At 40.7% G+C, this 23,944-nt stretch overlaps 1 protein-coding gene across 3 annotated transcripts in view; it reads right to left on the bottom strand.

The window, feature by feature from the left end:
* Nucleotides 1-23,944, bottom strand: part of abcb8 (ATP-binding cassette, sub-family B (MDR/TAP), member 8) — a 77,950-nt gene that overhangs the window by 18,343 nt on the left and 35,663 nt on the right. For 2 of the 3 annotated variants that reach the window (XM_073045153.1, XM_073045172.1), the window contains exons 6-12: nucleotides 16,695-16,856; nucleotides 13,197-13,282; nucleotides 12,732-12,829; nucleotides 4,669-4,774; nucleotides 3,694-3,727; nucleotides 3,272-3,408; nucleotides 34-128 (exon numbers count right to left, since the gene is read on the bottom strand). In XM_073045153.1, coding sequence (XP_072901254.1) covers nucleotides 34-128; nucleotides 3,272-3,408; nucleotides 3,694-3,727; nucleotides 4,669-4,774; nucleotides 12,732-12,829; nucleotides 13,197-13,282; nucleotides 16,695-16,856 — 718 coding nt within the window. The remainder of the gene's footprint in view (nucleotides 1-33; nucleotides 129-3,271; nucleotides 3,409-3,693; nucleotides 3,728-4,668; nucleotides 4,775-12,731; nucleotides 12,830-13,196; nucleotides 13,283-16,694; nucleotides 16,857-23,944) is intronic. The other variant, XM_073045162.1, reaches the window with a different exon arrangement.

Genomic DNA, 23,944 nt, shown 5'->3' with positions numbered 1-23,944 from the left:
GGCTCCTGGCTATCAATATGAAACTGTCCTCACCTATTCCCGACTGTCCAACGATGGCCACCACCTTAGACGCAGGTAGGGTCAGGTTCAGCCTGTTCAGCACCAAGTGGCCAGGTCTAGTGGGATATCTATGGGAACAAAGAGAAACCGTTTGATTTGATTTACAATGAAGCCTCATCAATGTTATTTATGGCTCAGGGATTGGTGGTTGATGTGACATGTGGTTGACAGCAGACCATCAGAAATTTGCTTTGAGAATTTTGAGCCCATAATCAGGCTTGAAACCCCAGTGCTGCACCAAAGCCTTGTCCATCTTGTAAGAGAAACAGGAAATGTTCCAGAAACAGCAGAGTATTCTCCCTCATGAATTAACCAAAGCTTATTTGTCAGCAACAGATTATCATTCACTTTACAGATGCTGATGGGACAATGCTCTGGTTGGTTGCTTCATTAGCAGCTCTCCCTCCTTAACCAGGTGAAAAAGATATTGGAGAGAAAAAACCTGTAGAGTTTAGAAATCTGAAACAAAAATGGCTGGAAACACTCGGCAGGTGGAGCAGCATCAGTGGGGGGAGGAACTGTGTGGATATTTCAGTTCAAGGAGTTCACATAGGAAGTAGAAAAACATGTTTCTGAGATGGAAAGGTGGAGAGGACAGAGGGAATGTTGCACAAGCAGAAGATTAAAGTCGTCACAGCAACAATTACTTCAAAAACTACCAGATGGAGTTGAAGCCACGTCGATGTAGAGAGAAAGAGTGAGAATTTATGCCCAAGGATTTGTTTTACCCAGATGGAAAACAAGTGCTCTTCCTTGAGAAAACACAAGCATTACTGAAACAATGTAGGAGCCCAAAGGCAACATTAGTCTGCAGCAGAGAATTAAAGTGACAGAAGATTAGACCCCACAGACAGAACAGAATTCTTCCCCCTATTCTGATTCTTGAATGGTCCTCTCGTATACTAAGATATGAACTTGTGATCTCTCAATCTTACTCTCATTTAATTGTTTGCCTGCACTGCAACTGTAGCATAGCAGCTGGCATAATGCTCTACAGTGCCAGTGATCAGCATTTAATTCCCTCTGTTCTTTGTAAGAAGTTTGTACAATCTCCTCATAACTATGTGAGTTTCCTCTGGGTGCTCTGGTTTCCTCCCACATTCTAAAGATGTACAGTTAGGGTTAGTAAGTTGTGGGCAAGCTATGTTGGTGCTGGAAGCATGGCAACACTTGTGGACAGCCCCCAGCTCATCCTCAGACTGTGTTAGTTGTCAACTGTGAAATTAAGCATTTCACTGTATGTTTTGATGTACTTGTGTCAAATAAAACTACCGGTAATCTTTTGTCTTTATCTTTAAACACAATAGAGTCATGGAACCATACAGCATAGATACATGCCACTCGACCCAAAGAATCCATACTGATCAAGGTGGCCAGCCAGCTAGTCCTAATTTCCCACATTTAGCCTTCTGCACTCTGTTTTCCTTTTCACTTCTTCAACATACTTATGTAGGGAATGATCTGTCTGGATGGTGTACAACACTAAAATTTTTCATTGTATATGTGACAATAATAAACCAATTCCAATCCAAGTGTTGGAATCTATATTTGGCTTGTACACTGCAGGGGAGATGACTTCTTAATCATGAATGTAGTTGTAGGAAATAGAAACGCTTCATCTGAAAGAACTTTTTCAGTCCCTGGGTAGTAGGAAGAAGGTAAACAGGCATGTGTTCACAGAAAAGGCCTATGAGAAGGTTAAGTGGCTGGTGGAATTTTAATTCAATTGGAATGTTGGATAGGAAGAAGAGTGGATGTGGCTGCTGGTGGAATCCTGCTGGGAATTATCTATTGATAATAGAAGCTGACAGGGTGGAAGGTGAAGACAAGGAGAATTCTACCCTTCCTGTGGCTGGTAAGAGCATTAAGAGCAAAAATGCAGTAAACAGATTGGATTTGGTTGATAGCTGTATGCTAGCAGGGAAACCAAAGTAAAAGAAGACTCAAGAAAGGAACGGCTGAGCCAACAGCTTTGTATCCAGACATTTGGATGTGGAAGGAAACCTTAGTACACCCAGAGGAAATCCATACACTCAATGGGAGAATGTGTAAGCTCCACACAGACAACATCCAATATCTGGGTTGCTGGAATTGTGTGGCAACTGCACTATTTGCAGCATCACTGACACTCTTTTTGACTCTAACCCAAGCTGTGCTTGCTCTGGATATGTTTGGTACAACAGTGTAGAGGAAGGTCCTGCATGGTATGTAGACATTCATAGATTGGGACATAGAACATAAAAGTTGGAATGTTATATTGCAACTTTACAAAATACAAGTCCAGAAGTTTAATGTACATGGGATCTATTGTAAGCTGGCTAATCAAATCCGAAATTGGCTCAGTAGTAGGTTGCAGAGAGTGGTATTGGAAAGCTATTTTTTTGATTAGAAGTCTATGCCAGTATGTAAGGCAGGGACTGATGCTGGGACCATTAGTTTTGTGATTTTTGTACATTCATGAGTTGGATGTTAAAGTAGGAGGTCTGAGTAGTAACTTTGCAGGGATACAAAATTATGTTTGCAGGGATAGCAAAGAGATTGTCTCAGGCTAGAGGAGGATATAGATAAGATGGAAACATGGCAGAGAGTTGGTGGATGGAATTTAATCCTTATGAATATGAAGTGATATATTAAGAGAAGCCATTTAGTGATAGGACAAATACAGGAAGTAGTAAAACATTGGTGAACATTGACAAGTCTAAGTCCATGTTTCTTTAGAAGTGCTATCAAGGTGGTAAGCAAGACATTTGGCATGCTTGCTTTTAAAGATTGGGACATAGAATATAAAAGCTGAGATGTTATTTTGCCACTTTACAAAACACTGGTTAGACTGCAATTGGAGCATTGAATGCAGTTCTGGTCACCACACTATAAGATGGATATGTTTCACTGAAGAGAGTGAAGAGGAGATTTACCAGGATGTTACCCTGGACTGGAGGATTTTAGTTCTCAAGAGAGACTGAATAGGCTGGTCTTGTTTTCCTTTGAACGAAGGAGACAGAAGGATAATGCAGTTGTCGCCTTTGAACATTTGAGAGGTTCAGTGTGGAGTGAGCTTCCTCTCTATTTTGACAGAGCATATTTCACTGTATGAAGATTTAAATCTAACTTATGCACAATAAAAGGAGAACCAATTAGTGACACCCCACTTGAAGCCTGGGTGCAATGTCCAATAATGAGCTAACCTTCGACACCTTCAGCTCTTACACACCTGAATGTAACATCATGGAACTGGATGTGTCCAACCAGAGCATCCGATGGGATCTGGTGTCCACCTTTTATCGGGATCGTTGGTTCTAACATCAGAAACTCAAACACTCGGCTTCCAGAGGCCATTCCACGGATGATCTGGCAAACACAGGGAGAAGTGGGATCACAGCTGCGATTTTAGAATTACAAAGTGGGGCTTGCAGACCAGGTTGGAAGGAGGGAAGGAATAGTGTTAGCGTTACAGTCGGTGGTATATTTTAAAGATATCTGGTGTTCAGAGAAGCAGTGATATAGTAGGGGTGCAGTGTTAGGGTCTTGGTGTTGATTTAATGTGTTGTGTATGAAGTGTGGCGGAGGGTCATTTACAGTATATTTGACTGAGTTTCTGATATTAAGAGATAAGGTCGGGGTAAAAGGACTCACCTGTCCAAAAGCGAGAGAAATTTGTCCCAAGGACCTATATCAAGAGAAAGAAATAGTTACCTGAAAACCAGCAAAATCTATTTTCTTTTGCACGGAACATGGATATTACTGCCAACATCAGCAATTATTTCCCATTCTTGAATGTTCCTCAGCTGAAGGGATGGTTTCAAGTACACTACATATGTGGGTTTGGAATCACAGTTAAGGCAGACAAGATAGGACAGTAGATTCTCCAGGATGCTGCCTGGATTAGGGGATATGAGCTACAATAAAGCTTGAACACACTAGGGTTGTTTTTTCTGGAGCGGTGAAGGCTGAGGGGGGACCTGACAGAAGTTTATTAAAGTATGAGATACATGGATAGAGGGGAGAGTCAGAATCTTTTGCTCAGCATACGAGCAACAGTACCAGAAAATATTACTTCAAACTGGGATAACATTAGAACAGAGAAGAGGAGGAATTTCTTCAGTCAGAGGATGGACCAATGGAAGTTATTGCCACAGATGGCAGTGGATGCCATGTCATTGAGTATTTTTAAAGTAGAGGCTGACAGGTTCATGATTAGTAAAGAAATCAAACATTACAGGAAGAAGACAGGAGAATGAGGTTCAGAGGGAACTTGAATCAGCCATGATCAAGTGGCAGAGCAGATCAATGGGTCAAATGGCCTAATTCTGCTCCTATGTATTCTGGTGTTAACAAGCATCAATGGATGAGATCTTTCATGTCAAAGCTGAGAATCTGAACCCAGCCCCATAGGGACAACAGCTTAGTGCCGATGCTACATCTGAAAATTCTGACCCATTCCACTGGGTTTGAATAGTGCTGGAATTCAAGTGCCAGAGGATAAACAGGAAATGGTCAGCACAAATCACCATCTATAGGTAGTGGCTCTGAATCCACCTGCTCTGGAAAGAAATGGCAGCATTCCAAATCACCCACACTCCCCTCCCACCACAGTCCCAACCAACAGACCTCTGCACAGTCTGAGTGGCCACCAGAAATGACATCATGTCTCCAGCGTGTAGCTGTTCCTTTGCCATCAATGATCCACTGACACAGATCGTCCCCAGAACCACACCTGCAAGAAACAACATTGTTGACATTTTATTGTACCTTAAACCTACAAGTGCAACAACAGAGAACAACTATTAGCATTAACATTCTGCCTTTGCATAGATAATTGTTCTAAGCTATATCACAAAGACACTTGCAAATTTCTACAGGTGTATCATGGAGAGCATTCTAACTGGTTGTATCACCAACTGGTATGGAGGGGCCACTGTACAGGATCGGAAGCAGCTGCAGGAAGTTGTAAACTCAGCCAGCTCCATCATGGGCACTTGCCTCCCCAGCATCCAGGACACCTTCAAAAGGCGATGCCTCAAGAAGGTGGCATCAATTATTAAGCCCCATCGCTCAGTAAATGCCCTATTCGCATTGTTACCATCAAGGAGGAGGTACTAGGAGCCTGAAGACACACACATAACCTTTCAGGACACCTTTTCCACCATCAGATTCCTGAATGGACAATGAATGCATGAACACTACCTCACTATATATTTTTGCTCTTTTTGCACTGCTTATTTAATTTTTAATATATATTGCAATGTACTACTGCCACAAAACAACTTATTTCATGACATATGCCAATGATATTAAACCTGATTCTAATTCTGAAAAGGAGGAGACTCTAGGGAAGGTAACAGAAATCTGAATTAAATTAATGTCCCAGAAACAGACTGGGAGGTAGGGAGGCAGAGGGTTATCAGACTGGAAATCCCAGGATTATGGGATGGGTATCTGAAGGCACAGATCTAGAATTCCGTGGGAACCAGCAACATGGAGATCATTGCAAAGTAAGCAAAAGCCAAGACCATAATAGCTGTGGAACATGAAAATGCCTTTAATTGTTGGGGGAGTTGGAACTAGTGAACGTCACATCCACAGGATCCACAAACAAGATGTTCAACAGCAAACTGCACAAGACTTGACCCATCCTGTACCCACTCACCAAAACATACACTCCTTCCACCACCAGCTCACCATGGATAGTGCGTAATATCCACAGCCACTTAAGCCTTGTTCAATAGCAACTTTCTGACAAGAGCATCAGGTGAATAGAATACTTTCACCACCAAATTCTGGTTGAAGTTTCACATCACTTCGTGCCCAAGTTTGTGGATGATACCAAGTTAGCTGGAGGGGAGGTAGTGTCAAGGAAGCAGGGAGTCTGCGGAAGGACCAGGACAGATTTGGAGAATGGGTAAAGAAGTGGCAGATGAAAATACAGTGTAGCTAAGTGTATGGTCATGCACTTTGGTAGAAGGAATAGTGTAGACTATTTTCTAAAAGGGGAACAAACTCAGAATTCAGAGATGCAAAGGGACTAGTCCTAATGCAGGGCTCCCTAAAGGTTAGCTTGCAGGTTAAATCAGTACTAAGGAAGGCAAATGCAATGCTAGCATTCATTTCAAGAGGACTAGAACATAAAAGCAAGCACGTAATGTTGAGACTTTATAAAGCATTGGTTAGATCACATTTGGAGAATTGTAAAAACACAAAATGCTGGCAGAACTCAGCAGGCCAAGACAGCATCTATGGGAGGAAGTAGTGATGACATTTCAGGCCGAAACCCTCCATCAGGAAGGGTTTCAGCCCAAAACGTCGTCACTACCTCCTCCCATAGATGCTGTCTGGCCTGCTGAGTTCTGCCAGCATTTTGTGTTTTTATTTATTTCCAGCATCTGCAGATTCACTCGTGTTGCCTTTGGAGTATTGTAAGCAGCTTTAGCCCCTTATCTAACAAAAAATATGCTGACGTTGGAGAGGGTCCAAAGGAGGTTTAAGATCTCAGACATAAAAGGGTTAATGGATGAGGAGCAACTGATAACTCTGGACCTATACTGGCTGAAGGATGGCAGGGGTGGGGATGGGTGCGGGGAGATCTCACTGAAGCCTGAATATTGAAAGACCTGCATAGAGTGGACATGGAGATGTTTCCAGTAGTGGGAGAGTCTAGGATCAGAGTGCACAGCCTCAAACCTGATTCTGATCCTGATAGTGATTATCATCAGTGACATTGTTGTGAAATTCATTGTTTTGTGGTCGCAGTACATTGCAATACATAAACAATACTCTAAGTTCTAATAAAGAATTAACAAATAAGCTGTGTAAAATAGTGAGGTAGAGTTCATGGGTTTATGGACCTTCATAAATCTGATGGACATCCCTTCCGAATAAAAATGGGGTATTTCTTCAGCAAGAGGGCATTGAATCTGTGGAATTCATTGCTGTGTAGGTCAAGTAATTGGGTATACATAAACCAGAGGCTGATATGTTCTTAAAGGTTTCAACAGTTAAGAGAAACCTCAAGAAAAGTAAATCAGCCATGATTGAATAGCAGAGAAAACTCAATGGGCCAAATGGCCTGATTCTGCTCTTAAGGTCTTAAGGACTCTTGTTTATATTCTTGCTGCCTTTGTTAAGTAGACAACATAATCAAAAAGCCACATTACACCACACAGAATTCTCTCTTTTCCCCTTTCCCAGGAGATACAGATACCTGAAAGCACATACCACCAGGCTCAACGACAGCTTCGATCCCACTGTTATAAAACCAGTAGATATATGGACTCTTAACCTCACAATCTACCTAGTTACAGATTTTCACCTTATTGTCTACTTGCATTCCCCTACTCTGTGTCTGTAACATTTTATTCTGCATTCTTTTATTGCTTTCCCCTGCATTATCCCAATGCACTATTGTGATTAAATGAGCTATGTAGATAGCATGTAAAACAAAGACTTTCACGGTACCTTGGTACTTGTGACAATAATAAACCAATTTACCAATTTACAGATTCACCCCTATTGACTCTACTCATTACATGCTTGAAAAATTCTAGCAAATTCATCAAAATTCCTTCCATAAAAACCTTTTTGTCTTTGTTTTAATACATTAAACTTCTCTAAGTAACCAGATATTTCTACATTAATTATAGACTCCAGCATCTGCCAACAACAGATGTTAGGCTAACAAAACTATACTTATTTCTTTTTTGTCTTTCTTGATCTCAAACAAAGAAATCACATTTGTGGTTTTCTTATCCACTAGTAAATTCCCCAGCTCAGTAAATTTTGTAAAACTTCACCATCTCTGTTAACTGCTTCCTTTATAATCCTCAGGAGCATGCTGTTGGAACCTGGTGATTTGTCTGCTTTTAAGTGTCATTATTTCTTCTAATATTTTGTTATCTTGTCTATTGTGAAATTGATTGCTGCAACTTCCTCTTTACTTGTTTGAATTGAGACTATCAAATATCTTTTGGATACTTATTGTGTCCTCCAACAAGATTTAGGCTGGTAAAAAGTATTGATTTAACTGCCATATAACCATATAACATATAACAATTACAGCATGGAAACAGGCCATCTCGGCCCTTCTTGTCCATGCCGAATGCTTAATCTCACCTAATCCCACTGACCCGCACTCTGCCCATAACCCTCCATTCCTTTCCTGTCCATATACCTATCCAATTTTGCTTTAAATGACAATACCGACCCTGCCTCTACAGCTTCTACTGGAAGCTCATTCCACACGGCTACCACTCTCTGAGTAAAGAAATTCTCCCTCATGTTACCCTTAAACTTTTGCCCCCTAAGTCTCAACTCATGTCCTCTTGTTTGAATCTCCCCTACTCTCAATGGAGTATCCTTGTTTTCCGGCAATAATTGCTCCGTCTCACTCTCTCAGGGGCCCATACTTTGCATCCACTTCTCCCTCCTTAAGTTTATAACCTATCCCTACTGGTTCTTATAAGATACACAGTTGTTTTCACTATCACTTACTACTTTGTATGTTTTAACTTTTGATTTAATATTTTCCTTCACCTGCTTTGTTGAGTGTGGGTATTCCTCTTTCTCATGGAATCCCTCTTTTAAATTAGGAAAAATTTCTGCTGAGCATTAACTAGCTGTTTAAGTATCTGCCACTGCTGATCCACTGAGCTTATTCACCTAATCACACCAGACAACACTATATTCATACCTCTGTAAATGCTCTTATTAGACTTAAGGAGGTTATGGGCCCTGGGTGTTCGCCCTTGAACTGTGTATGGGAACGCAGAAAATTAAACATCTTCAAGAGTCTGCATCCATCATTAAGGATCTTCACCATCTGGGACATGACCTCTTCTCACAACTATCATCAGTGAGGTGGTCCAGGAACCTGAAGACCAATGCTTAAGGAAAGCTTCTTCCCTTCTACCATCAGAATTCTGAATGGTCATGAAGTGATGGACACTACCTCATTATGCCTTTTTCTTGCATTACTTATTTATTGTGTAATCTATAGTAATTTCTATATCTTTGCACTGCACTGCAGCCACAAAACAACAAAGTTCATGATAATCTGATTCTGATAAAATAGCTTGTTTCTGTATAGTTCTGTAACATCTGCTAGGAGAAACTATCCACAGTGCATTCCTCAAATTCTTCTTCCATGGTGCACTTGCCAATTTGATTAGTTAAATCAATATGCAGATTAAAATTACCCATGATAATTGTAGTTCCCTTCTTATATGCCTTGATGTTTGCCCAATTATGCTTTTTCCTATTGAGAAGCAATACATTGAGGCCTATAAACTACTCCCATCTATGTCTTCCTTCCCCTGATATTCATTACTTTCACTCAAATGGATTCCACATCACTATCCAGTGCATCTATTATTAATACTCAGCATTGCTTAATTATCAAAGCTACCCCATATATTTTCCCTTTATGTCTATTCTTTTAGAATACTGAACAATTCCCAGTCTGATCATCCTGCAAACACACACCTGTAATAAACGTTAGACCATAATGTTGCTATTTATGCATCAACTCATTTATCTTGATACAAATCCTACAGTACGACATGAATTGTTTCTCCAGATCAATAGGTTTGCTAGACTAATAGAGTAAATGAATCACTGTGCTGCTGTACAACCACAAACACTTCCTTCAATAGGAGGCCCGAGGCACAGAGGTAAGGGGTAAGTTTTTCTTTACGCAGAGAGTGATGAGTGCGTGGAATGGGCTACCGGCGGCAGTGGTGGAGGTGGAAATGATAGGGTCTTTTAAGAGACTCCTGAATAGGTACTTGGTGCTTAGAAAAATAGAGGGCTATGGGTAAGCCTAGATAGTTCTAAGTTAAGGACATGTTCGGCACAGCTTTGTGGGCCAAAGGGCCTGTATTATGCTGTAGGTTTTCTATGTTTTCTATGTTTTATCGCTCTCTGGATAAATTGGTTTGTGCTGAATTCCTGACTGGATTTATTAGTGCAACTAGACATCCTCACAATTATCAGTAATTTCACTACATCTGTCATATCAATCTCCTCTATTTGGGACCCCACAGCATGGTGTAGAAATTGGGAACAATATTAAGCATCCAGCCAAACCAGCTTTTTGTATATTTTCTTTAGTCAGTTCTGTCTCTTGAGAAATAAAACCTAATGTTTGGTTTACATGAAGGGCATATAGAGAGTGAAGAAACTCGGGATTTTTTCCCAGGGTTGGGGAATCAAGAACTGTAAGGTTTTAAGGTGAGAGGGAAGAGGAATTTGAGAGACAACTTCTTTTTACACAAAAGGTGGTATCAATGTGGAATAAACTTCCAGAGGAAGTGATTAAGGAAGGTACATTAACAACTTTTTAAAAAAGACAGTTGGACAGATTTGAAAAGATTTGGAAGGTTATGAGCCAAATGCAGCCTGATTAAGGATCTCAACCTGAAATGTTGACTGTCAATTTCCCTCCGCAGTTGCTGCCTCACCTACAAAGTTCCTCCAGCTTTTTGTGTGTTATTTAAATCTATTATTCAATGTTTAAAGTAAATTTACTTTCAAAGTACATATACATCACCATATACAGTTCTGAGATTCACTTTCTTGCAGGCATACTCAGTAAATCCAAGAAACATAATAGAATCAATGAAAGACCACACCCATCAGGTCAGAATACAAACTCTTTAAATACAAAAAGGAAAAAAAAAGCAATAAATATTGAGAACATGAGACGAGGAGTCCTTGAAAGTGAGTCCATAAGTTGTGGGAACAGTTCAGTGATGGGTCAAATGAAGTTGAATGGTTATCCCACTGGTTAAAGAGCACAATGGTTGAGGGGTAATAACTGTTCCAGAACATGGTGGTGTGAGTCCTAAGACTCCTGTATCTTCTTTCTGATGGCAGCAACGAGAAGAGAGGATGACCTGGGTGGTGGGGGTCCTTGACGATGGATGCTGCTTTCCTGCGACAGCACTCTGTGTAAATGTGCTCAATGGTGGGGAAGGCTTTACCCGTGATGGACTGGGCTGTATCCAAAATATTCTGTAAGATTTTCCATTCAATGGCACTGATGTTTCAATAATAGGCTGTGATGCAACCAGTCAATATACCCTCCACCACAAATCTATCGAATTTTGTCATAGTCTTAAACATCATGCCAAATCTATGCAAAATTCTAAGCCATACTTTCTTCGTAACAGCACTTACGTGCTGGACCCAGGACAGATCCTCTGAAATAATAACACTGAGGAATTTTAAGTTTCTGAACCTCTGCACCTCTGATTCCTTGATAAGGATGGGCTCATGGACCTAGTTTCCTCCTCCTGAAGTCAATAATCAGCTCCTTGGACCTGCTGACATTGAGTGAAGGGTCATTGATGTGGCAGCACTCAGCCAGATTTTCAATCTCACTCCTAAATGCTGATTTGTCATTGCTTACAATCTGGCCAATGAAAGGGTGTTATCAGCATACTCAGATATGGAATTGGAGCTGTGTTTAGCCTCACAGACTGAAGTATTAAGTGAGTAGAGCATGGGGCTAAATACACAGCTTTGTGGTGTACCTATGCTGATGGAGATTGTGGAGGTGATGTTCTATTCCTCCTTTTAAGAATTCATTCATTGGTCACAGATGGCATTTTGGTATCTATCCTCATTGTGCTGACTTCTGCTTTGGTTACAACAAAGATTCTATGAAATTTCCTACAGCTGATTATGGATCCCTGGACTATTTATCCCAGTTGTTAAATACAAGAATTTCACTCTGCAATTCCTCCAATGATTAACAAGTTTTAAATGAATTACTGTGCATGTGCAAGAGCAGCTTGTTATTACTTCCCAGGTACTCTTGCTAGACATTGTAAGTTAGATATGTTCACAGGCAAGTAAGAGATACCGAAAAAATTCCTAACTAAGGTTTAAAAAATGGAGACATTTAGTGCAAAGATAGCGACAGTAACGGAACAAAAGTTCGGAGCAGCTAAACAATCGCCATCTTACCGGAAGTCCCACTTCCCAGGTACAACGAAACCTCACCATACTTGTGCACGTGATAATAAGCTCAACTTGACTTTTAATATTCAAACCAGGGATTTTATCTAGCCAAAGTCCAATTATTTTCATTATACTGTTTATTTTATTTGATCTTTTCCTCTAATGCCAAAAAAAACTTTTAACATGCTTGGCAATATTCTGAGCAAAGCACAGCTATATCCCTTCAAATATTTGGTTCTTGAACGAATGGGCACAACCCAAATTAATACAGCTTAATAACACTATGACCACTTTACACTAAAATGGATTATTTTCTTCTATTGTATTTTCTTCTTATAAAATTTGTGTATAACCTATCTATGTATAATGTATGCTTTTATTGTGAATTCTGTTTATTTGGTGCTATGTGCTGTGATGCAGCTGCAAATAAGTTTTTCATTGTACCTGTGCATACATACTTGTGCATATGACAATAAATTTGACTTTTATCTTTATATTTTCCTTGATTGTTCTTTCCATCTCCTTCAATATGCTACTGTGGCTCTCCAGTTCTGGTATCTCCCTATCTCTTTCAGTTACAGTAATAGCACCAATTGCCTCCCTGTCACCAATGTATCCCTGTGACAGGGTACTCCAGCATTTCTCCAAGACAGTGTTCTCTGTCAATCTGTTTCTATTGGATGGGATTTACCCATGAATAAAATGACAGTACTTACAATTCAGCGCAAAGTTAGATAATCCCTGGAAGATGCCGATTCCAAATCCTAGATACTGGTTGATATCCCTGGATTTATCCACTTCTTTTGAGTAAAGCCTTATAAAAACAATCACATCAGGTGTTAGTCAAGATATTCTCACCAGCAATGTATTATGTTCAATGATACACAGTCTGTATTCTCTCATTGATTCTATTAACTTGCATTACTTAGGGCATGATGAACAATCAGCTCCTACACATATAGAGCACACTGGGGATATAAGTAAAAGATCCTTTCCTGTGTAGTATTACCCTAACCCTAATCCTGCATGACTTGATATCACCTTCCTTCTCTTGACAATACATTGTGCTTCCATTACTCCAAGGCATGTGACTGAATTATTCCCAAATAATATTAACTTAGCTTAGAAAACACATCAGCCCTGGTATTGGTTCCAGTGGGATGGTTCCCATTTTTCCTTACTCATTTTCCAGCTCTTCCATCGCAAATGCCTTCACTGTCCGTACGTTTCCTAGTGCCTCATCTGCTACACATGTTGCTTTGGAAACCTGCAATGATTTATTGAAAGAGATTCCAGATTTAATTAGTGAAGTTAGAAACTCAACTCCTGCACTTTTGGTATTAAATTCCAAAAGACACTCAGCACTCCAAAGGATGAATTTGTACAAATCATTCCAGTTGGTGGAAAAATATTAGTTTTGCACATTTTATTTTAATTTTTCCTTACAACTTGAATCACGATGAATACAACATTAAGCTCTGGCTCCAAATTACCATAATTAGCATGAAATTACTCAAATTGAATGGGTACAGAGTAGGTACAGGAAAGCATAAAAGTAATGGGAAAATTCAGATCTGCTGCAGTACAGGGCACTTGGTGAGTCACACTCCTAATAATAGTGTACAGTAATCATCACTATTTATCCAATCTGTGCTGCATTTCCTAAATTATTTAATCATTCTTGGGATGTCTTTCTAAATGCCTCTTTAACTTTGCTTTTGTATCTGCCCCCACCACTTCCACCCGGCAGTGAGTTCCAGACACTGTACCTACCACAGCACATGTAAAAAAAAAAATCCTCCTTAAACTTTCCACTCTCTTGCATGTTCTGCACGTGACTGCAGGAAACTGCAGAGAGTTGTGGAAACAGATCAGCACATCATAGGAACCAGTTTCCCCTCTATGGACTCTGTCTATACTTATGCTGCTTCGTTCCATCGTCCATTAAAGTTATGCTCTTTGTAATTTGATATTACTGCCCTGGGGGAAAAACAACTTTATATCTGCATGTCATAATTTTATATACTTCTATCAGGTCACACCTCAGCCTTTGAAGATTCAGAGTAAACAACCTAAGTTTGTCTAACTTCTTCCTACAGCAAATATTCTCTAATCTAAGCAACATTCTGGTAAACCTTTTCAGCACCCTCTCTAAAGCTTCCAAGTCCTTCCTTTAATGTGATGATCAGAACTGCACACAATACTCCAAATGCGGCCAAACTAAAGCTTTCTACAACAGCAATGTGACTTGCCATCTTTTATACTCAATGGCCTAATTGATGGAGGCAAGCATACCATATGCCTTCATTCCTACCCTGTCCATTTGTGCTGCCATTTTCAGGGCACTCTGGACTTGCACCCAAGATCCCTCAGCACTTCAATGTTCTGAGGGTCCTTTCCCCTACATTTGACCTCCCAAAATGGATCTCCTCCCACTTGCACAGATTGAACTCCATCTGCCACTTCCTTTGCTGCTGGATCTGATCTATATCCTACTGAATCCTTTGAAACCTGTCACATTATCCACACCTCCACAATATTAAATTGTTTATAAATGTACTAACCAGGTTAGTACATCTGGGTTCATCTGGGTTCATCTGGGTTCTTATACATTTCACAAACTACAAGATTGAGGTTGCTCTGACGCCTGTGGAATACCACCAGTCACAGACCTCCAGTCGCAACAGTGCTCCTCAAATTGCCCTGGGAAAATTCAACAGGACAGTGCGGAGGAAGTTCTGTGCTTATCTATAATGTTATAATATGCACTTCGGAAGCAAGTCTAATGGGTCTGTGTCTAATTTGCCATAAACACAATTTGCTTCGGCACAACACTGTGGGCCGAATGGCCTGTAATGTGCTGTACTATTCTATGTTCTCTATGTTCTGAAAATCACCATTACCAGTGAATAACAAGTCATGCAGAGACCTCTGTCAGTGCATGACTTCATCACTCTCAATTCTACTTGATAAGACATACCTGTCTTGGTCCTGCAGTTCGGTCGGGAGTATCTCTCCAGGCAATGCCCCCTGACAAGGCAACTCTCCCCTGATGTTGCTCTCCCTGTGCTCTACTACCTGGTTCTGCTCAAACTGTGCCATACCACCACAATGTTGCTCTTCTGCCCTCATCTCCTCCAGTATTGCCCCTGACAGGGTACTCTCCCACCAGTACCAGCCCTCTGAAAATAAAAGCCTCCATCTTTACCACACTGATTGAAGTTAGGCTGAATTATGAGTGCCATTCTTGGAATCTGGAACATATTTCAACTCCTCAGGCTGCTGACTCAGAAAGAAGTGTGGCAACCACTGAGACTCTGAGGGCTCAATGTTCACTTTGTTTCCAACTGCTAGTTCAATATTTAATTACCTTGAGGATTTCATCCCTTTATCCTCTTTTAACTAATTCCCATATGTTTTGCTAAACACTAATCTCCTTCGAGACACTCCCATTACAGTATATTGGTGGTCCAGCAATTCACTGGGCCAAAATATTTTCTATACAATTCAGTTGGCCCAGTGCTAACAATATGTAAGAACATCTGACCTTTAAATCTTGGTATGGCGGCTTGGTATGATAACTGCTCTGCATGTGACTGCAAGAAACTGCAGAGAGTTGTGGAAACAGATGAGCAAATCACAGGAACCAGTTTCCCCTCTATGGACTCTGTCTATACTTCTTGCTGCCTCATTCCATTGTCAGAGACCCACACCACCCAGGTCATGCACTCTTCTCACTGCTGTCATGAAGAAGGTTGAACAGGACCCTCAGGACTCACACCACCGAGTTCAGTAACTGTTATTACTTCTCAACCATTAAGCTCTTGAACCCAATTTCATTTGCCCTATCACTGAACTTTTCCCATAACCTATGGACCCACTTACAAGGTTTCTTCATCTCATGTTCTCTATATTTATTGCTTATTTACTTACTTTTCTTATTTCTTTTTTTCTTTTGTACACGGGCTGTCTGCCCTGTTGAGTGAGGTCTTCCATTGATTCTATTATGGTTATTGGATTTACAGAATATGCCCACATATTCTCCTCTCCAATCAGGCAGAAGATACAAAAGCCTGAAAACCTGTACCATCAGGGTCAAGTTCAGTTTCTATCCCTACTATCACACATTTGAACAAATCCCTTGTACTGTAAGATAGACTTTTAGCCTCACAATTTACCTCATTTTGATCTTGAATTTGACCATTTACCTGCACTGCACTTTTTCAATATCTTTTATACTTCATTCTGCATAGATCATAGAACAGCACTTTACAAGCCTTTCAGCCCATGATATTGAGCCAATCCTTAACCTACTCTAAGATCAATCTAACTCATCCCTCTCACATAGCTCTCCATTTTCCTTTCATCCACGTACCCCTAATGTATCTGCCTCTACCACCAGTGTTATTGTTTTACCTTTTTCCAGCTCAATGCACTGTGTAATGATTTGATCTGTGTAACAGTATGCATGACAAGGTTTTCACTATATGTTAGTACATATGACAATAACAAACCAAACCAAATATAGACACAGCCCTAATTAATTACATCCACTCCCCTGTACCTACCAGCTGACTCATTCGCTTGGTCCTTCATTGCACCCCTGGACTCGCCTCAGCAGGTCCTCCTAGTTTGGTTCAACATTCTACTAGCACTCTCATAACCATTTCCAGCCATACCTGCTCCTGAGCTTTACGGGAGAGTTTCCGAAGGTAGGAGCCCATGTATGCGCCAGTTCCAACCAGGACTGGCATCACTACACACATGAGTTCAGTCAGTGTTGGTGAAACGAAGTACAGAGATACCAGGCAGCCAATTGTTTGTGCAATACTCTTCAGACCCTGGAGATCAAAACAGACAAACAGCAGAACAGTTTTGGATTGGACTATGCCAAATGCATAGGGTACAGTTTCACAGAGTCATAGAGCAATGCAGCAGAGATACAGGCCCTTCATCCCAACCAGTTCATGCTGGCCACAATGCCCACTCAGCTGGTCCCAATTTCCTGCCTTCGGCTCATATCCCTGTAAGCCCCAGCTCTTCATGTACTTATCGAAAGCTTCTTAAATGATATATTATACCAGTCTAATAAATCCTCTTTGGGTTGGATGCAAACTATAGCTCCCAAGGGAAGAACAGCTTGGATTGATAGTAACTGGAGGCATTGGAGTACTACCAAATGCAAATAGAAGGATTAATTTCAGAGTAAAGCTTATAGCCAAGAGGAACACTCTATTCAGGAAAATAAACTGGCAGAATCTATCCTTGCAGCTGTCTAAGTAACACTGATCCATCCTTGGTCCAAGCTAGTTTAATTAGGGGCATCAGTTGTGCCCCAAATATAAGATAAGACAAAATACCAGAAATACTCATCAAGTAAGGTAGCACCTGTGAAGGGAGAGAGAAAATAATTAAGATATCAGTTCATTGACATTTCCTCAGACTTGGAAAAGGCTAGAAATATAAGATGCTTTAAGTTGCAGAGAAAGCAAAAATATGGACAGGTCTTTGGGAGACTAAATGGTACAGATGGCGGAGGTGATGGCTGAGAGGGTTCTTGTCAACTGTAGCTGATTTGTCGGGAGGAGATGTATGGGAACATAGATCAGTGTTGCACATGAACAGGCCCTTCAGCCCACAATGTCTGTGCAGACCATTCAGCCAACCTAAGTGAATCCCATCTGCCTGCACACAGTCCATAAACCTCCAATCCCTGTATATTCATACAAACAAAAGAAATGAAGAGAGGGAAGAATATGTTGTCAAATGTAAAATACAAAACAATGCAGTAGCTGGAGATCTGAAATAAAAGATAATGTCAGAAGAGTCCAGTAGAACAGCCAGCACTTGTGGAGAGAGAGAAAAACTGAATTATGGTTACAGGACGATGACAATAAGTGCATTTCAGAACTAGCTTAGTTGGATTTCAATGAGGCGCTGAAGAGGACAAAGAAATTGACATGTAAGTGGAGCAGAGAACGGTAAATGATACAGAGAATGATGGATGCAATCCAGTCCATTATAGCCAAAACCCTGAGTACATTGACCTGGAACACTGCTACAAGAAAGTAGCATCTACCCATGCCCACCATGGCATAAAGGCCATGCCCACTTTTCCTAACTACTATCAGACTATATGGCAACCTTAGGTCCCACACTACCAGGTTCAGAAACAGCTATTACCCTGCAATCATCAGGCTCCTGAACCGGCATGGATAACTTCATTCACCACTGAATGAGTTAAATTACTGATTCTACAACCTACAAACTAACTTTCAAAGATCCTTTACAACTTATGTTCTCAGTATTATATTATTTAATTTTATTTTATTGTCTTCTTTTGTACATCGAGCGTTTGTCAGTCTTTGTTCACATATAGATTTTTGTAAAATTATATTGCATTTTTTCCTGAAAATGCATGCAAGAAAATTAATCTAAAGGTAGTACAGTGGTGCTAGAAAGTGTGTGCACCTTGTAGTATTTTCTCTATTTCTGCATAAATATGACCTAAAATGTGATCAGATCTTCACGCAAGTCCTAAAATAGATAAAGAGAACCAAATTAAATAACATTTTACTTGTTCATTTATTTACTGACAAAAGTTATCCAATATTTCATGTATTTAATGGGAAAATTATGTGAAGCTCCAAGGTAATGGCTTCTACAAAGGCTATTTGGAGGCAGGTGTTCCAATCAATGAGATGAGATTCAAAGTGTGGGTTGTCAAGGTGCCTTGCCCTATAAAAAAGACACACAAAGTCAGGTTACTGACAGAGCATGCTCTTCTCAAGAAAAATCTGTTTATGTGCACTATGCCTCGATTAAAACACCTTTTAGAGGACCTTAGAAGAAGAATTGTAGAGTGCATCAAGCTGGAAAAGGCTACAAAAACATTTCTAAGGACCTGAGTGTTCATCAGTCTGCAGCAAGAGAAATTGTCTACAAATGCAGGAAACTCTGTAATGTTGCCACTCTGCCAAGGAGTGGGCATTCTGCAAAAATCACAACAAGGGCACACCAATGCTGAAGGATATGAAAAAGAACCCAACGGTAATAGTAGACCTGCAGAAACTTGTAGAACTTGCTAAAGTCTCTGTTCATTATCCACTATAAGAAAAACACTGAACAAGAATGGTGTTCGTGGAAGGACACCACGGAGGAAACCATTGCTCTCCAAAAAAAAACATTGCTGCACGTCTCAAGTTTGCAAAAGACCACCTGGATGTTCTACAACACTTCTGAGACAACCTTCTGTGGAGATGAACAACAAAACCTCATTCCAACTGTGAAGAATGGTGGAAGGAACATTATGGTTTGGGGCTGCTTTGCTGCATCAGGGCCTGAACAGCTTGCAATCATTGAGGGAACAATGATAAAATTGTTTCGAGACATTTTACAGAAGAATGTCAGGGTGGCAGTCCATCACCTGAAGCTTAATAGAAGTTGGATAATGCAACAAGACAATGATCCAAAAGACAAGAGTAAATCAACAACAGAATGGTTTAAAAAGAAGAAAATTTGCATTTTGGAATGACCTAGTCAAAGTCCTGACCAATGAAAGGAAGCCCACCAACATCCCAGAGTTGAAGCAGTTTTGGCTTAAAATTCCAGGACTAATCAACAGTTACCAAAATTGTTTGCTTGAAGTTATTTGAAGTTATTGCTGTATGGGGGGGGGGGGGGGGGAGCACACCTGTTGCTGAAAGGAAATGCTCACATACTTTCTCTAACAAATACATGTAATATTGGATTATTTTTTGCAATAAATAAATGAACAAGTTTAATGTTTTTGTGCTATTTATTTAATTGGGTTCTCTTTATTTAGTTTTAGGACTCACGTGAACATCTGATCACACTTTAGGTGATATTTTTCCAGAAATAGAGAAAATTCTACAGGATTCACAAACTTTCTAGCACCACTGTACATGGTAACATATACATACTTTGATAATAAATTTACTTTGAACTTTGAATCAAAGTGATAAGCTCAGGTAACCTTTGTTGATTGGATAGAGGCATTCTACAAAGCAGCAAACTAACCTGCTTTTGTTTTCTCTCACTGTTGATGAAATCATATTGTGAGCAATGAATGCAGCACACTGAAACAGAAGAAGTGCAAAAGAAGGCCTGCTTCACCTGGAAGGAGTGATCAGAGGATATGTGGAACAGACCTCGTGTCAGACTCTGCCTCACCATTTTCCGCTATATAGGTAATTGTATCACAATTGTTTCCTGGCTCTCAAACAAAGTTGGGAAGTTTCAACTTCTCTTAGAATTCATTAACATGGACAAGCTTGAAATGAGGCACTGCAGCATGTCTCCAGTGAAATGTTAAGTTTTCCTACCATCTGATGCCAGCCTGTCTCAACCCCACCCCCCCTTCCAATCGATTGCTCCAGTCTTAATAAATATCATAGTCCCACACCAAAGAATTGATGTATCTGCATTAAGACATATTTTAATACCTCAGGAATTCAAGAGGATTCTGTCCTTTACTCAGTCTGGACTAGCTAACCAGGTTGATGACAGGGGACTGCTTATTTTTTTTTTAAATCTTCCCATTCTTTTAAGATTTATTAGTGTCAAAACAATTTTGCAAAACCGGCCTGTATTGTTGATGCTTGAGAAAGGGACTAGCCTAATGAATTTGTGTTGATTCAGCATGTCACCAAAAACTTTGACAAACTTTCATAGATGCGCATTGCTAACTAATTGCTTTATGTCATTGTATGAAAACACCAATGCCCAGGAACAAAAAAAGACTACAGAAGGTGATGGATACAGCCCAGTTCATCACAGGAAAAACCTTCCTCACCATTGGGTACATTTATATGGAGTGCTGCCACAAAACAGCAGCATCCATCATCAAAGACCCCCACCATCCAGGCCATGCTCTCATTTCACCATTACCATCAACAGGAGGTACAGAAAACTGATTCCCATACTATCAGGTTCAGGAATAGTTAATTCCCTACAACCATCAGGCTCCTGGACCAAAATGGATAACTTCATGCACCACAGCTCTGAACTGATTCTACAAACTACAAACTCACCTTCAGAGCTCTTTACAACTCGTGTGCTCAGTATCTTTTTTTTATTTGAACAGTCTGTAATCTTTTTCATAATCATTACGTCACTCTTTGTTCATGTATGTTTTTTCACATTCAGTTATAGTTCCTTATGTTTCCTATAAACGTCTGCAAGAAATTGAATCTCAAAGTTGTACTTGGTAGCATATAGTACATACTTCGATAACAAATTTACTTTGTACTTTGAAGAAATTGCCCCTCAGGTTCCTATTAAATCTCTCTCCGCTCTCACCTTAATCCTATGCCCTCTAGTTCTTGATTGCCCAACCATAGGAAAAAGACTGTGTGCAATCCCCCTATCTATTCCACTCGTTATCTGTAACTTATGGACCATTCTCAGGGCTGAACATGAATTGTTCTTGCCTTCGCTTGCCTATGTGTGATTCCTGGCCCACCAACATTGTTAAGAGTTACCCATCAAGCCATTCAGTTCCAAAAGTGATGGATTTCCCAGTGATGGCTCATGTCCTGTGAGTGAATCAACAAGCAAAGCACTCACATTTGGAGATACACATTCATGTCTAGTCACCTAATTGTAGGAAGGATGGGATGCTTTGGAAAGGATGCAGAGGAGATTCACCAGGATGCAACCTGGATTAAAGAGCATGTGCTATAAGGAGAGGTTCAATAAATTTGGGTTAACATAGAAACATAGAAAACCTACAGCATAAGACAGGCCCTGCGGCCCATAAAGTTGTGCCAAACACATCTCTACCTTAGAAATTACTAGGCTTACCTATAGCCCTCTATTTTTCTAAGCTCCATGTAGCTATCCAAAAGTCTCTTAAAAGACCCTATCGTGTCCGCCTCCACCACCGTTGCCGGCAGCCCATTCCATGCACTCACCACTCTCTGAGTAAAAAGCTTAACCCTGACATCTCCTTTGTACCTACTCGCCAGCACTTTAAACCTGTGTCCTCTTGTGGCAATCATTTCAGCCCTGGAAAAAAGCCTCTGACTATCCACACAATCAATGCCTCTCATCATCTTATACACCTCTATCAGGTCACCTCTCATCCTCCTCTGCTCCAAGGAGAAAGGACCGAGTTCACTCAACCTATTCTCATAAGACATGCTCCCCAATCCAGGCAACATACTTGTAAAGCTCCTCTGCACCCTTTCTATGGTTTCTACATCCTTCCAGTAGTGAGGAGACCAGGACTGACCACAGTACTCCAAGTGGAGTCTGACCAGGATCCAATATAGCTGCAACATTATCTCGCGGCTCCTAAATTCAATTCCACAATTGATGAAGGCAAATACACCATATCCCTTCTTAACCAGTCAACCTGTGCAGCTACTTTGAGCGCCCTATGGACTCAGACTCCAAGATCCCTCTAATCCTCTACACTGCCAAGATTCTTACCATTAATACTATATTCTGCCATCATATTTGGGACAGAGGTTTGATGGCAACCCTGCACAGTCAGGATCCAAGCTTTCTTATTCCCTGTATTCAAGAGTAACTGAGCAAATTCCCCAGATGCCTGTGGGTCAATTATTTGTCTTTACATCCTCAGAACAGACCTTTCAACTCAACAGCGACTTATCCATCTTGATGCTTTCCAAAAGCTCCAGCACATCCTCTTTCTTAGTATCTACATGCTCAAGATCATTAAGATCCTTTTCCATAGTGAATACTGAAATATTCATTAAGTACCTCTACTATTTCCTCCTGTTCCATACACACTTTCCCACTGTCACACTTGATAGGTCCTATTCTTTCACGTCTTATCCTCTTGCTCTTCACATACTTGTAGAATTCCTTGGGGTTTTCCTTAATTCTGCCTGCCAAGGCCTTCTTATGGCCCCTTCTGGCTCTCCTAATTTCCTTCTTAAGCTCCTTCCTAGTAGCCTTATAACCTTCTAGATCTCTAACATTACTCTCTTCTGCTGATTTCCATCCTAAGTTCCCTCTAGTGTTATGAACCCCATAACTGGGTCACTTACCAGCAAAGATAGAGAGGTCCGCTGAAGTCTGATGGTACTATTTTTAAACGTTTTTATTTATAAAAGGGCACAAAAGTAAGGTTAATACAAACATTCAGATAATATACGCTGTCAATACTCAATCTAAAGCGTGGGTATAGTAATAATCAACAATACGAAGTAGCTCTATCGTTTGTCTAGGGGTAAAACTATTGTCCGATGGAAATATCAAAGTCTCTGAAATTCATGCAGGCTTTTAGCCTTTCGGAGACCGCTGGGGCTCACGTGTTGGAGAGAGAAAATAAACTTGCCAGCCTGTTGGACTCAAATGGTTGAATCGGGAACGTAAGTTCCCTGTTGTCAGTTCGGAATCCTTTTCGGGGTTATCAGCCACTCGATTCCCTAGCTGGGGAACCGAATTACACGTGGCTCCCGAACAGCTTCCCGTCCTTACGGGAGCAATGAGCGATGGTGTCTCCGTCTGGTGCGTCGCTGGCGTACTGCCTCCTGCTGTCCCCTTTTATCGTGACTGGCAGATTTGTAGATGTCACTGAAGGTAGGGTGATACAATCCCCACCCCACATTGCCCGAGGGTGTCCATGTCCCTGATAGCTGGCACGTACTATAGAGTTGCAATTCACACAGCTGTCTCTAAGAACAATGGTCAAATCCGTTGCATTGTCTCTCATTTCCTGGGTCCAAGACCTGAATTAATAGCGATCTTGCGATTCTCCGGAAGGAGGGGGCTGGTCCCTCCTTCGGCCCCTCAGAGCTGTGGTACATTCATAACACTAGTAAAAGTTATGCATAGTTGCTGTTACGTTTTTCTTGTGAATGCTGCTTATCTGATGCTATGTCCCTGTGTTGCAGCTGCAGGTGAAGTTTTCATTTCACCTGTGCTTACATGGACT

Source organism: Hemitrygon akajei, chromosome 1 (genome assembly GCF_048418815.1).
Source record: "Hemitrygon akajei chromosome 1, sHemAka1.3, whole genome shotgun sequence".
Lineage (NCBI taxonomy): Eukaryota > Metazoa > Chordata > Chondrichthyes > Myliobatiformes > Dasyatidae > Hemitrygon > Hemitrygon akajei.
The sequence above is the reverse complement of the archived record's forward strand: the minus strand, read 5'-3'. Positions and strand labels throughout refer to the sequence as shown.